At 53.8% G+C, this 14,381-nt stretch overlaps 1 protein-coding gene across 3 annotated transcripts in view; it reads right to left on the reverse strand.

The window, feature by feature from the left end:
• ACOT11 (acyl-CoA thioesterase 11) overlaps window positions 1–14,381 on the reverse strand; it is an 88,381-nt gene that overhangs the window by 36,430 nt on the left and 37,570 nt on the right. Inside the window, exon 1 of one of the 3 annotated variants that reach the window (XM_026007012.2) lies at window positions 8,727–8,897. The exons of the other annotated variants lie outside the window; for them this stretch is intronic. Coding sequence (XP_025862797.1) covers window positions 8,727–8,759 — 33 coding nt within the window. The 5' untranslated portion in view covers window positions 8,760–8,897. Of the gene's footprint in view, window positions 1–8,726; window positions 8,898–14,381 lie in introns of those variants that run through there. 3 annotated transcript variants of the gene reach the window in all.

Genomic DNA, 14,381 nt, shown 5'->3' on the forward strand with positions numbered 1-14,381 from the left:
GACAGAACAGACATCATCCAAGGAAAGAGCAACGACGGAGCTATTTAGAGGTTGGTGGGAGGGAGCGGGCTACAGAGGAAACCACAGGGAACTAGGCGAGGTGGATGGACACTAAAGAGGGTGGATCTCCAGCAGGGTGCCTGCTGGTCAGGTTGCTGAGCAGTCCCAGCAGACAGGTAGAGAAGCTCTAAGGGGGTGGAGGGAAGTTAGGGAGAGGAGTCATGGATTAGGGACAGGGTGAGAGGCAGAGAGGTAGAAGGAGGGACCACAGAAAAGTCTTGCAGAGATTTTACTGGGAAAAGGAAGCAAAGAAACCAGGAAGTAGTTGGAAGGGAACATGGGTACAGGAAAGTGGTTTTGATTGCCTAGAGTCTGGGAGATACCTGAGGGCTCCTCTGGAGGCTGATGGGACACAGCCAGTAGAAGAGGGATCTCCCCAAGCCAGGGAGCTGCCTACAGGTAGGGGCTGCCCAAGAATTCCCCCGGCAGAACCTTGAAGATCCCGTTTTCGAAATCTACGGCTACCATCTATTGTGTACCTACTATGTGCCGGGTCTAGTTCTTGGGGGCCCTTGAATTCTCAAGTCCACTCTGAAGCAGGAGCCCCCATTTATAGTTAAGGAAAAGGAATCTCAGACAGGGAACATGGAAGGATCCACAGGAAAAACATAGCCGGTAAAAAAGCAGAGGGAAGGGGTGCCCTGTTGGCTATAGGATAGAACACACAACTCTTGATCTCGGAGTTGTGAGTTCGAGCCCCATGTTGGCCATAGAATTTATTTTAAAAAAAAGAAGAAGAAGAAGAAGAAGAGGGGACAGACTTGGGTTTTCCTAACTCCAGAGCCTGGCAGGGGTGCTCCAGGGGGGACACCAGCCCTGGAGGCAGACTAGATCATATAGCCCATGGGACTTCCGAGACAGAGCCTGGCACTTTGGAGACCCTCCATGAATTGCCTTCCAGGTGATATGGAGAAAGAGCTGGAAGTGGGATGGTCTCTGAGCAGTCCACCTGAGCTGTAGGGATCTCAGCATCCCAACCACCATCATCACTCCCACATGGCCTATCCAGAGGGCCTCATGGGCTCAGAAGCCCATCCTAGTCTTTTGTCTGCCTTGCTGAGAACCAGTTTGCATGGTGAGACACACCTCTTAGTCTTAAGTGAGGGGGGTAGGGATCAGTAAACTCTGAATCCCAGGAGGCCCTGGGGTGGGGTTGCTGGGAGCAATGCTGGGCCAGCCCCTTCCCTTGACCCAAAGTCATTTGGTCCTTGGACCCCTTCCGGTTTCTAGCCCTCCTCCCCCAGGCACCCCACTGTCCTCAAAGCCTATAGGCACATCACTCAATCCTAAAACTTGTCTGTGTGTAAAGGCCAGCATGGCCCTAACCTGCATGACACAAGCAGCCTCACGGGACAGGGCTCATTACTACCCCCACAGCCCCATGTTACACACAAGGAAACTAAGGCTCAGAAAGAGTAGCTAGGGCAGCCTGGGTGGCTCAGCGGTTTAGTGCCTGCCTTCAGCCCAGGGCGTGATCCTGGAGTCAGGGATCGAGTCCCACATCAGGCTTCCTGCATGGAGCCTGCTTCTCCCTCTGCCTGTGTCTCTGCCTCATTCTCTCTCTCTCTCTCTCTCTGTGTGTGTCTCTCATGAATAAATGAATAAAATCTTAAAAAAAAAAGAAAGAAAGAAAGAAAGAAAGAAAGAAAGAAAGAAAGAAAGAAAGAAAGAAAGAAAGAAAGAGTAGCAGCTAGCCACTTGGCCAGAACCAGCTAGTCTTCTGACTCTAGACCACCCGTTTGTCCCTCCCACAGCAACAGAGAGTAGTATCCTTGGAGAAGGACAGAAGCTGGTCTCCCTACACCCTCCCCAAGGAATCAAATGGAAATTGAGACCCACCTGGTTCAGCTCAGCCCTGGAAACGCTGTAAACCTGAGGCTGCTTTAGGAAGGCTTAAGGGCCACTCCCCTTCCCAACCTCTGACCACTTTCCAGGCTTAGGAATGGGCCACACCTGGCAGGGCCACACCCCCGGGGCAGATCACAGCCGGTTCCAGAGGTCACAAATAGGACAGCAGCGAGGAGTGGAAAGGTCAGGGGCGGGGAACATCCCACCCTGAGGAATGGGGCTCTTGGGACCACAGCAGAGGGCCGGGGGGTGCCAGCCTGCCAATTCTCTGCGCTTCTGAAAAACCAGACAAGATAAAGCTTTCATGGTGCTTCCCAGACTGCAAAGTGGGTGCACACATGAGGAGATGGGAGACTCCTCAAGCACAGGGCCACAGCTCCCTGGAGTCCCAGTGTTTGCCGAATAAAAGTTGTTATGTATTTAGATCACACAGCGTGAGGTTTTGATAGACAATATATATTGTGAAATGATGACCACAATCAAGGGATTAACACATCCATCAACTTAGAGTTCCCCTGTTTGGGGCGGGTCGGGGAGGGGGGCAGAGATAAGAACACTTGAAATTTACTCAGCAAATTTCAAGTGTGTAACTCATTGTTGTTAACTGTGGTCCCCATGCCATACACCAGGTCTCCAGAACTTACTCATCTTATAACTGAAAGTTGGTGCCCTTTGACCAACATCTCCCCTTTCCCCCATCCTGGGCAGAATTTCTTCAGTACCTACCATGTTCCAGGCCTTTGTATACATTATATAATGGCTTTGTGTCCATAACATTATGTAATCCTTGCCCAAACCTTGTGAGGCACAATTAGGCCCCTTGCACAAAACAGGAAAACGAAGACCTGGGCTATCTGAGGGACTTGCCTGAGGGCACCACGTCCCGTGCTGGGATTTTGCTTTGCTCACTTCCAAAGCTGCGTCTCCGAAACAGATGCTTAATGCTTCTGTCTGCTGACATTAATGACTTAATGTTGATTCGCTGAGGGCAAACTATTACTATGGAAGAAGCCCCAGGCAGGACATACATATTTCCTGGACAAGGGGGCAGGAGAGGGACTCCTCAAGGTGTCACTCCCAAATTCTCTCACCGTTGCTGGTATAACGAGCTCCTCCCCACATCTCACACACAGATGCCTCTGCCTGGGCCAGGCTTCCTGACCCAAAGAAGGCCAGGCCAACCCATCACTCCCCCAGGGAGCCTGCCCTGCCCCTAGGCTGGTGAAGGGCCACCCTGGGCTTCGCTCTCTCACAGCCTGGCCACACTCTGCTGTCATCAGTGGTTTGTACCTCTCTCTGTTTCCCCATCAGCCTGGGGGCACCTGAGGGCAGGTCTAGTCTGACTCATCCCAGTGTCCCCAGAGTGCCAGACTCTGGTCCTTTCCATCACTGCCCTGATGCCAACTGCTACCCACAAAGAGGCTGCTCCTGAAGAGTGGCAGGAGCTCACAGGCCCGCAGCCAGGGAGACAGCAGAGCCTCAGGCCGACAGCACCATCTGTCCCTGAAGGCACAGGACAGGACAGGCACAAGGCATGGGTGTGAGTTCCTCTGCTTAGCCAGGTCGGCCCAGGACAAGGAGAAGTGCCATGGCACAGGGCCCCTGCCCAGCTGTAGCTTAGGCCCCCCCAACGTGATTTGAATTCTCCAACTAGCTCAAAGTGGCTCAGTGCTAGAGCCTTGGTTCTCTTTCATCTGTAAAGCCAGATGAATACCACAAGCCTAGCAGGGCTGGTAGCAGGGCTGCACCTAGTAGGTACACAGCAAGTTCGTCTTTACCACCTCCTCCAACCAACTGACCCTGTCTTTGAAACATTGAGGAATCAGAAGTCCAGATGAAATGAAAAGAGAAGGACCAATCAACATCTACCACAGTTGATTGTGTGCCAAGCTCCGCACTCCTCCAGAGTCATTAATCTTGCCAATGCTCTGGCAAGATGTACAGGAACAGACCTGGTTCACGGCTGAGGAAACTAAGGACTCAAGGGTAAAGTGAGTTAGTATGTCTAAGGCAGATCTCTAGACTCATGAGCAGCTGTCCAGAGGTGCTGGGGATGCCAGCATGGCCCAACCAAACACAGGTGAAGGGCAGTGGTGCAGCCTCCTCTAGACCGCTGGGGTGTGTGTGAGGGGGAAGGTGATCAGCCCTGGATGTGCATTATCAGTGTGCGAAGGTGCACAGGGGAGGCTGTGATGGAGTGGGTCTGAGTGTGACAGCGAGGTCATGTTTTAGATGCAAAGCAGTTCCAGATGTCTCCCTGGCCAGGTCAGGGGCTGGGAAAAAGGTCTCAGCCTGCCAGGTAGGGATTCTAAGTCTTTCACCAGCTTCATAAGCCCAGGCATATCATCTCACTTCTCCATGCCCTGCCTATGGGGGCTGAGCCTATCACCCACCTTCCTGTTATGAGGGGTCAGGGAGTGGATGGGAAAGTGGCCAGGACCTTCGTGGGGCTGCCTGTCCAGAGCGGAACCATGACAATGTGTTTCCCTAGGTCTCTGAGCTTCTCTGAGCACAGTGTGCAGGACCATGTACCTTGGCACTAAGCCTGAGGACCAGAGCATCCCCAAGCACCACACGGTCTGGTGGGCAGGACAACACAACTCCTAGCGCTCCAAACCCCAAACCCTGCCTACCAGGCCCAGACCCCTAGCCCGAGGCATACTACTGCCTGCCTGTCTCAGCCCCTCCCACCTGCTCTGCCCTTGCTTGCCCCTGTCCAGGCCACACTGCCCCCCACTCAATAGCTCAGAGGCACCAAGCCCCATCCCAAGCCTTGGAGCCTACAAGTGAATGCCATTCCCTCTGCCTGGAATACCCTTCCAGCCCTTCCTCTGGCTGTCTCCTTCTCAGCTGCTAGGTTTCTATTCAGTTGTCACCAGCTCAGAGAGCCCTCCCCTGACCTCTCTCATTATACTCTCACAGTTCCCTGAGAGTTTAATGTCAGCAGCGCCACTTAATAGCTGTGTGACCTTGGGCAAGTTACTTAACCTCTCTGTCTCCATTTCGTCTTCAACACGGGCATAGTAACACTATCTACTCCACAGAGTTGTTATAAAGAATAAACAAGTTAATGCATGCTTGGCATGCAGGGAGCGCTTATATGGCATTTACGCTCATCATTATTACTGTTCATGGCACTTAGCACAGATTTGGATCGTGTATTTACTTGACTACTTTCTCACTGTGTCTCCTTCATTAGCTGTGAGCACCACACAGCAGCCTGGGTTCATCCCAGAGTACTTAGTACCTGCCATGTGCAAATCCCTGTGGAGGGAACAAGCAAAATTAGTATCACATCCTGAGGCGACGCCATTAATTCTGGGAGCAGGCAGGCAGGATGTGGATGGGTAGAGGAAACAATGGCTGAGCTGGGTTTTGCAGGATGAAGAAGAGTCCTCCAGACAGACTACAAACACTAAAGGCATCTGTCCATGGCTGAGACCAGGGTTCACATGCAGCTCCTGAACAGGCTGAAGCTAAGTGGCTAAGTGTCTGAGTCCTGCCTCTTCCTCCAGGAAACCTTCGGGGACCACTTCAGCACCCTTCTCCCATAGTCACTCATTCATTCACAAGTCTTTGCACTCACACTGTATCATAGGCATGCCGTTTCATTCCTGTGGGTGTCCCTCCTCTACCACAAAGCAGGGCTCTCAAGGCAGACAGGCCCCTGCCTTTTGCTGTCAGGACCAACCTCAAGATGGTGCACAAACCCTTCCCAAAAGTCCAAACTGTCAAGGCTGGTGGAGGCCTCAGAGAACACTCAGAGAGGGGGAGCACATGGCCCAAGGTTACATATGAGCAATGGGGTAAAGATAAGATTCTAATCCAGGGGTGGCCAAATGCCATGCCTGAAACCTCCTCACACTCTGTACTAGACCCTCAGTGAGGCTGAGCAGCTGGGCTGGGGAGAACCTCCAGCTGCCCTCAGGTTCAAGGTGAAGCAGTGGGATCCCCATCAGGAGTCGGCACCAATTCCTGTTGCTCTTTCCGATCTTCCACCACCTGTTGGCAACACTACCAGGGTGCAGGGCTTTCCAAGGAGAATGGGGATCAACAGCTCTATCACCTCTCCCAGAGTAAATAAAGTTCTCAGGAGGTGGCCTTGACCTGGCTAAAACGGAAGCTGAGCAGAGGTTGCCACTCTCCCACTAGGGTACCAGCAGATCACTACCAGCCCAGGAGCGTGGGACTCAGGGCCCAGTAGACAGGCACCCTGGATGGGGAAGGGGAGGGTCTCCACTGAGAGAGGCAAGGGCTGAGACAGGACAGTAGGACCTTTCCAGCACCAGCAGCCAGGCAATCAGAGCTCCCCCGCCACACCTTGTGCCCTCAGCTTGGCAGGCTTACCACCTCACTCACTCATTCACATGTTCCAAGGGCTTGCTGGGTGCCCAGGGGCAGGTAAGAGCCAGAACCATCTAACTCCAAAAGATTCACTGTCCACAGTGCCTGGGATGCTGACAAGGGCCCCCAAACCCTGTGAAGCAGGGCTGTGGGCTATCTGTGTGCCCCTTTCCATTCCCAGTTAACCTGGCTTTCTGTGTCCCCAGTGAAGAGAGTTTGGTGGGGTTTTTTATTTGCTTGCTTTTCATTAAAAACTATATATATATAGTTGGTATATATATTGCTTTTTATAGTTTTATGCTTTAAAGATTTTATTTATTTATTTGACAGAGAGAGAGAGAAGCACACAAGCAGGGGAAGAGGCAGAAAGAGAAGCAGGATCCCTGCTGAGCAGGGAGCCCGACCCAGGGCTCTATCCCAGGACCCTGAGATCATGACACAAGCCAAAGGCAGATGCTTAACCGAGTGAGCCACTCAGGTGCCCCTATATATAGTTATCTCTGTAAAATGATAATGATAATGATACATCCTTTCCCCACAATCTTCTCCTCAATTATTGATGGGGATCAATGGGGAGAAATCATGAAAGGCACAAGAGAAGACACAGCCCCATCGGGAATATGTTGTCTGCGCCATGCTCAGGAGATGGGGAGCAGGAGGCCCTGTGGCCCAGATCCCACCCTTGGCCTCACTGAGAAGCTCCGGTGCCCATCCATTCGTTCATTAGGCATTGCTGGGGTTCTGACCATGCCCAGGCCATCTGCTGGGCACAGCGAGAGCAGCCTCCTGGAACTCCCTGGTGGAAGAGGTGGACATACACGTCAGGGGGAGACGGAGCTAACGCAGAGGCTCCCTGTGCCCTGGAAGTCTGGGAAGGCTTTCTAGAGGAGTCAGCATCTGAGCTGAGATCTAAGGGCTCAGAGGTAACTCTCCAGGGGGTGGAGGAGGAGGTGGGAGACTAGGGGCCACCCGAGCAGAAAGCACAGTAGGGACCACAGTGAAGAGGAAAGAACCAAGGTGGTATACCAAGGCAGTGGCAAGCAGTTCGGTTCAGCTGCCACACTGAATGCATAGAGGTGGGGAGGGTGGAATGAGCAGTGAGAAGCAGGCAGAAGCAGGTTTTCAAGATCTTTCTGTGTCAGGTAAGGAACACGGATGTTACACTGAAGGCAGCTGGCTGAGCAGGTGTGGAATAAGCACATTTATCTATTAGAAGCATCCCTCAGTGGAGGGAGATTGGACAGGTGGGATGTGGAATCGGAGAAGCTGGGAGAAGGTGCTCTGGCCAGTGGAGAGGGTGCTGAGGTCTAAGCTGGTTGGCACTCAGCCAGATGGAGGGGGGGATAGGTAAGAAATGTATTTGCCCCTGCTCCCTTTATTTTATTATTTTTTTAAGATTTTATTTATTTATTCACGAGAGACAGACAGAGAGACAGACACATAGGCAGAGGGAGAAACAGGTTCCCTGCAAGAAGCTCAATGTGGGATTTGATCCCAGGACCCTGGGATCACGCCCTGAGCTGAAGGTGATGCTCAACTGAGCCACCCAGGCATCCCATCCCTGCCCCCCTAAAAAGGCGTTTCCTGACAACTACTCAGAGGACACCCCCCTCTGTGCCCAGCACAACCTTTGCCAGTCTGTCCTGAACCCTTGTCCTGTTCACCAGATCAAAGGCTCCTGCCAGGTGGGTGATGAGCACTTGCCTCCGTCCCATGCCTCAGCATCTAATCTCAACTCCAAAGTCCCTGGTGAGACATCCCAGGGAAATGTGGGCACCCTGCAGACACCTTTCCAAGGCCCATGCTTGGTCCTGAGCACCTGAGAGAGGTAACCACCCAGAGGCTCCCAGAGCTCGTCCTGCCACACTTGCACTCTCCCTCTTAAATTTTTTTTTTCTTATGACAGCCACAGAGAGAGAGAGAGAGAGAGAGAGGCAGAGACACAGGCAGAGGGAGAAGCAGGCTCCACGCACCGGGAGCCCGACGTGGGACTCGATCCCGGGTCTCCAGGATCGCGCCCTGGGCCAAAGGCAGGCGCCAAACCGCTGTGCCACCCAGGGATCCCTGCACTCTCCCTCTTACACACATCCCGACCCTGTAGCTCCTTTCAGCACCACTGCCTCTGGGCTCCAAACCCTATCCAGCCCCGAACCCCACAGAGGCATGGGCTCGGATGTCCAGCAGAAGCCACACACGCAGGACATGGCTGGGACAGACACACAGCCCCGGAATAGCATTCCAGACAAGGAACTTCCCCGCAGGCCCTCCTCCCCCCAGCCCTTGGGGCAGCTCATGGCCCCGGGCTGGTTTGGGGATTGCTGCTCACGGTAAACCAGCCCAGGACAGAGAAGATACAGAACTTCTGACTTAGAATGGAAACTCCAATTCTCTTTCGGGATCTCCAGCCCCCAGCACCCCCACGCCCTCACCCCCACCCCGTGGGCCACCCCGCAACCCCCAGCCCGCCCGCATACCCTGCGCAGGTGATTTCCCACATTCTGGATCATCGTGGCTGAGACCCTGCCAACCCGTGGCACTGCTGGCAGAACCCTGTGAGAGCCGCGGGCCACCTGAGCAGCAGCCCGCTCCGCCTCCAGATGAAGCCTGCGGTCTCTCCTCCCTCCCGCTCCTCCTCCTCCCCCCACTACTCCTCCCCCTCCCGCTCCTCCTCCTCCCGAGCCCCCGCCCCTCCCAGCCCAGCAGTTATCACTCAAGGCCTGCCTCTCCCCAGACTGCCCTCTGCCTGCCTTTTCTCAGAGCACCCCACTCCCAGCTCCTGTGCCTGCCTGCTGGAGACAAGGAGAGAGGCCACCAACTGGGCCCCAGCCACATCAGGAGCCGGGTACCCGCTTTATCCCTAGCCACAGCCAAACTTGGTCACCCCCACTTCCAGCCCCTGACAGCCTTCTCACAGGGTCTCCTGGCTCTGTGGTCTTTCCCAGGGGCCAGAAGTTTCCACCTCACGGCCCCCAGCCAGTTAGACTGGCAAAGGTCACCGGCTTCTATCTGTCCACCAGGGCTCGGGCTGGAGGGGGCAGGAAGCCAGGGAGCTGCCAGCAGCCTGCCAGGGACATATCAGGCCCACCTGCTAGGACTCTTCACCCTTGGGAGGGCAGCCCCCAAGTGCAGCCCAGTGGGGCTGTGGCCAGGGCCAGGGCACACCCCCTCCCTCCTTCAAATAAGCAATGTGACTTCTTAAAGTGACATCTGTCAAATCCCACCTCATTAGCTCCACAGGCTTGGGCCCTGTGGACACCCACCCTAGGCACTCTGTAGCCACTCCCGATGGAGAGACTGCCTTGATTCTCTCTTGTCCCTCTCACTTCTGCAAGAGGCTTAATGAGGGGGCCTTGACACTCACATTGGACTTTTCATGATGGAGCACGGTTGCTCCACCTTGGTGGTTCAGAGAAGAAGGCAGGGGAGAGCCAGGCAGGGGAGCTGGAGTGGACAAATGGTCAGGAGTGATAAAGAGCACCACACAATAACCAAGCTCCTACTGTGTCCAAGGCCTCTCCTGGTCCTCGCTCCAACCCCTCGGAAGGTAACCTTGGGGAGGGTAGGTGACACAGCCCAGGGGGCGCAGCCACTGAGTGCAAAGCCGTGTTGAAACACAGGTCACCCCATCTGAGGCCTCTGCCCTTCACTGCCTCTAGCTCACACCCCACACCTAAGGTCTCCCCCTGGGCCTAAGACACCTGGCTTCTGGGCCTGAGTCTCTCACTAATGTGCCCTGTAACTCTGAGCCAGTTCCCTCTTGTCTCTGAGCCTCCCTGCTCTGGGAGTCAAGGGCTCTAATGCCCATCCCTATGAGCTCCAGCCTTTCCCTTAAAGAGCTCATGGGTAAAAAAAAAAAAAAAAAAGAGCTCATGGGTCTGTCGGCAGGCAGTTCAGTGTCAACAAATGAGAAATTAAAGTCACACCTTAAAGACTGCAAGACAGTCCAAGGATGGCACTGAGGGCTGGGGAAATCTAGGAGGCTTCCTGAAGGAGGTAGTGCTTTCTGGCCTGAAGACTGAATGGGCTGAGAAAAGGGGTGAGGTGGAAGGGCTAACAGGAACAGAACTGGATATAATAATAGGCAGTAAGGATCCTCATCTTGCGGAGAAAAGCTGGGAATCTGTCGAGCACGGCCTTGAATGCCAGGCAACTGGGCCGAGGAAGCCTCTAAGAATGAAGAACAGGCCCCACATACTAAAAAACCATGTGAAATGAACAGGACAGGAATCATGAGACCTCGACTGGGAAGGGACAGCTCATCTCACTGTACCCGGGCAGGCAGCCAGAGCAATTTCAGGGCTTCACTGCGCAGATGAGGGAATGAGACCTAGAAGCTTCTGGTCCCCAACCTACTCTCTTACCAGGGCTCCACGATTCACAGATTCACTGGACTCCGTCTAATCCCCCTGTTTTACAGAGGGATACACTGAAGCCCAGGGATGAAAAGTGAGCCACCAGAAGTCTGTGAGGAAGCTGTCTGGACTCCTCATTCCTAACCTCAAGCCTATGGCCTTGTCCACCTCACCCCACAACAAGGCACAAAGTAAGAGAGGCTTCAGTGAGACTTACAAGAGGACCCCCAGCAAGGTTGAGTCAGTACACTGTCAGGAACAAGCAACAGAGAGCCACATCCCTCTGCAGAGGGCTCTCTCCTCCCTACTCTTCACTATAGAACTGACTTGCGTCTCTTCGGCAGTTCTGTTCAGCCTCTGATTCCAGTGAGTATTTCATGGGTATCTGCCTCCCCTCCCCAACTCGCCTGGGAGCCCCCCCAAGGGTTGACACCACATCTTACTCATCTCCATGCCCTCTCCCCATCAGCCCCCAGACCGGAGCCCTAAGCGTAGGAAACACGTAGCACACCTGGATGGATCACAGCACGCTGGATGAATCACGGTCCTGGAAAGGTGGATAGAGAGAAGGTCTTAAGCAAGAGTGAGGTCCCCAAATGTCAGCCTGCATCAGCATCACACAAAGGGCTTTTTAAAAAAAAAAAAAAAAAAAAAAAGATTTTATTTATTCATGAGAGACACACACACACAGAGAAAGAGGCAGAGACACAGGCAGAGGGAGAAGCAGGCTCCATGCAGGGAGCCTGACATGGGACTGGATCCTGGGCCTCCAGGATCACGCCCCGGGCTAAAAGCAGCACTACACCCCTGAGCCACTGGGGCTGCCCTGCAAAGGGCTTTTTAAAATTCAGATTGCTGGGGCAGCCCGGGTGGCTCAGCGGTTTAGCGCCGCCTTCAGCCCAGGGCGTGATCCTGCGGTCCCGGGATCGAGTCCCGCATCAGGTTCCCTGCATGGAGCCTGCTCTGCCTCTCTCTCTCTCTCTCTGTGTCTCTCATAAAAAAAATAAAATAAAATAAAATTCAGACTACTGAAAGCAAAAGCTCCAGGAGAGCCCAAGAATTTGTATTGCTAGTAAGATCCCATGCTGCTGGTGCTGCTGGTCCAGAGACCACCCTGTCGGAGCCAGTGAGCTGGGTCAGCCCTCCCACTTCACAGGTGGAGAGAACGAGACCCAGAGGTTGTTGAGGCGGACTTTGACTGACCATCTCTCTCACCACCACCGTCACTGTCATTATAGCTTTTCCCACACGCCCAGCCCTGTGCAAGCACCTCAGATATGGTACCACCTTTGGGCCTCATCCTTGGAGGAAGGTACTATGATTATCATTCTCCTACAGAGGAAAACTGGAAGCAAAGAGTCATTTGTCTTAAGTCATGTAATTGATAAGAGTTAGCATAAGGACTTGAACCCTGATCTAAGTCCAGAGCCCACAGGTGTAAGCAGCACTCTGTGCAGCCTTCTTACAGCTTATGCAGACCAAGGACTTCTCTAGAGGTGCCTGAACCCTGTAGGCTCACTGCTAGTGTGGGATGAGCTTGTGGTGTCTGTAGTGCAAAGGCCTGGTCCTCAAGTGCACCTCTGGGGAGTCCCATGTCTCAAGAAAGCCTGCCTTTTAAGCCCCGGGACCCCAGGTATTTTCTCCGGCAAGCACTTTGTTTCCCATGTGACATCCTTCCTCTGGCCCCACAGATGGGGCCCTCCTGGCTGGAAGACACATGCCTAAATTCATTCTTCAGGCCCACGTCCCAACTCTGCAACCCCATTCGGTGACAAAACACAGAGAAGTAACCTTCATCTATATGCCACAGGGATAGTAGGTTGCCACTGTCTGCCATGGGGCGTCTGTCTCTCCCATCAGAGTGGGAACTCACACGGACAAGGAGTTCATCTGAGTCATCTGAGTCCATAGCATGGAGTGTGCCCAGGACAAGGGTTTAGTGACTGAGTGATAGGAAGGAAGGAAGGAAGGAAGGAAGGAAGGAAGGAAGGAAGGAAGGAAGAAGGAAGGAACTGTTGCTGTTGTTGGAAGGAAGGGAGGGAGGAAGGCAGGAAGTGAGGGAGGGAGGAAGAAAGGAAGGAAGGAGGGAAGGGGTATAGGGTCAAATGAGGGTATGAATAAGTGAGTACATAACCAAACTCCCAGGAATTCCCTCCGCTGAGCTTTTTAGCCTTTCCAGATAGGACCACAACCTGGGCCAGAACTTGTAACTCTCCCTCACTCCACACACACACACCTACTATCGCAGCCTCCACTTACATACCTCCAGGATAGAAGGACTCACTCCATCTAAGGCTGACTGAACAGTTGAGGTCTAATTGCCACCCAGGTCTTGCCATTACCCCATGACCATGACTCTGGGTCACTCAGGACAAGGCTGCTCCCCTGGTCTATGACAGAAGGCCCAGAGATGGGAGCACATGTCCTGTCCTCTGCCCCATCTAGACTTATTTCTTCCAATCATCTCTAGCCATGGACAGAGCTTCCTCCTGTGTCCTCACACTGGGGTTTCCTTTGTTCCTGCTGTTCCCTCTACCCCGGTGCCCTCTGATAGCTCTACCTCCCAACCCTGTCCCCCATCAAAGCCTGGGTCAAATGGCACCACCTCCAGGAAGTCTTCTGTGCCCCTCCTGAGTGGGGCTTCCATCATCCTCCTCAGTCCCCTCTGTCCCCGCCCCCCCCCACAAACACACACACACACACACACACACACACACACACACACTTCATAGCCCTTCATTGCTGTCTCATGCTACTTTTTCTCTTCGATTGAGTTGATTTGTGCCAATTTATCTTTCTTGACCTTGAACGGTTGGCAGCAGGGATGGAGCTGATTCATCAGAGTATCCTGTTCCCCGCCTCCCCCTGCAAATACTCAGGGCTTTGAACATAGTAGATGCTCATTAAGTGTCCTGAGAGTAAAGGAAGGGGGTATTGAATGGGAAAGAGCAAGGGAACGGGTGAGTGAGTGAATGGAAGTAAATGCATGTGTACATCAATAATCAAATGAATGAATGAATGAATGAATGAATGTTATCATCTCCTGTTTTCCAAGCTGAAGACTCCAGTTCCTTCGGGGGGGATCCCTTGGGCTGGGTATGGCAGAACAAAGGAAGTTGTGGGATAAATGGGAAGGGGGATAGGATGCAGGAATGAGGTAGTGTGATACCAGCAAGACAGGAAGTGGAGGTGACATCAACATTGCTCCAGGGCTGCCCCCCCCGCCCCCCTCAGAACTATAGCTCTTTACAGAGAAGCTGGGCAAGGAAAGCAGTGGGAGTCGGGTTCAACAGTACAGAGGAGAGAAGACATGGGTGGCGGAGACAGGGAGGAAGGGTGCCAACAAGCCACAGAGGCCAGATGCGGGATGCATGAGCCGAGTACTGGACCTGTCCAGCCAATCCTAACCTCCGCACTGCCTGGCGGGCTCAAACGCCCTCTTCATGTCCCTCTCTCACCACCTGCATCTGCTGGGGCTGGAACCAGCTCCTGGGCCCAGATGCTGGGGGTCTGGGCCCAGCTGCTGGGGGCTCTGGACTCAGCCTCACTTCCTGGACTGGACCCTTGCAGGGAAGTTGCCCTCACAGCAAGAGCTACTGCTCCCTCACCAACCCCAGGTCCAAGTGAGTCACATTGGCGGGGGCCCTGTGGACTCTGAGTCCTGCGTGCATTGGCCCCTCCCAGGGCCAGCCTCACCCCAGCCCCAGCCCACTGAGAGGCCGGCCCATCTCAGCTCAAGTCTAGGATGCTTCAGGCCTCAGCCTGCCCAAGCAAGCG

The sequence above is a fragment of the Vulpes vulpes genome, chromosome 12, assembly GCF_048418805.1.
Source record: "Vulpes vulpes isolate BD-2025 chromosome 12, VulVul3, whole genome shotgun sequence".
Lineage (NCBI taxonomy): Eukaryota > Metazoa > Chordata > Mammalia > Carnivora > Canidae > Vulpes > Vulpes vulpes.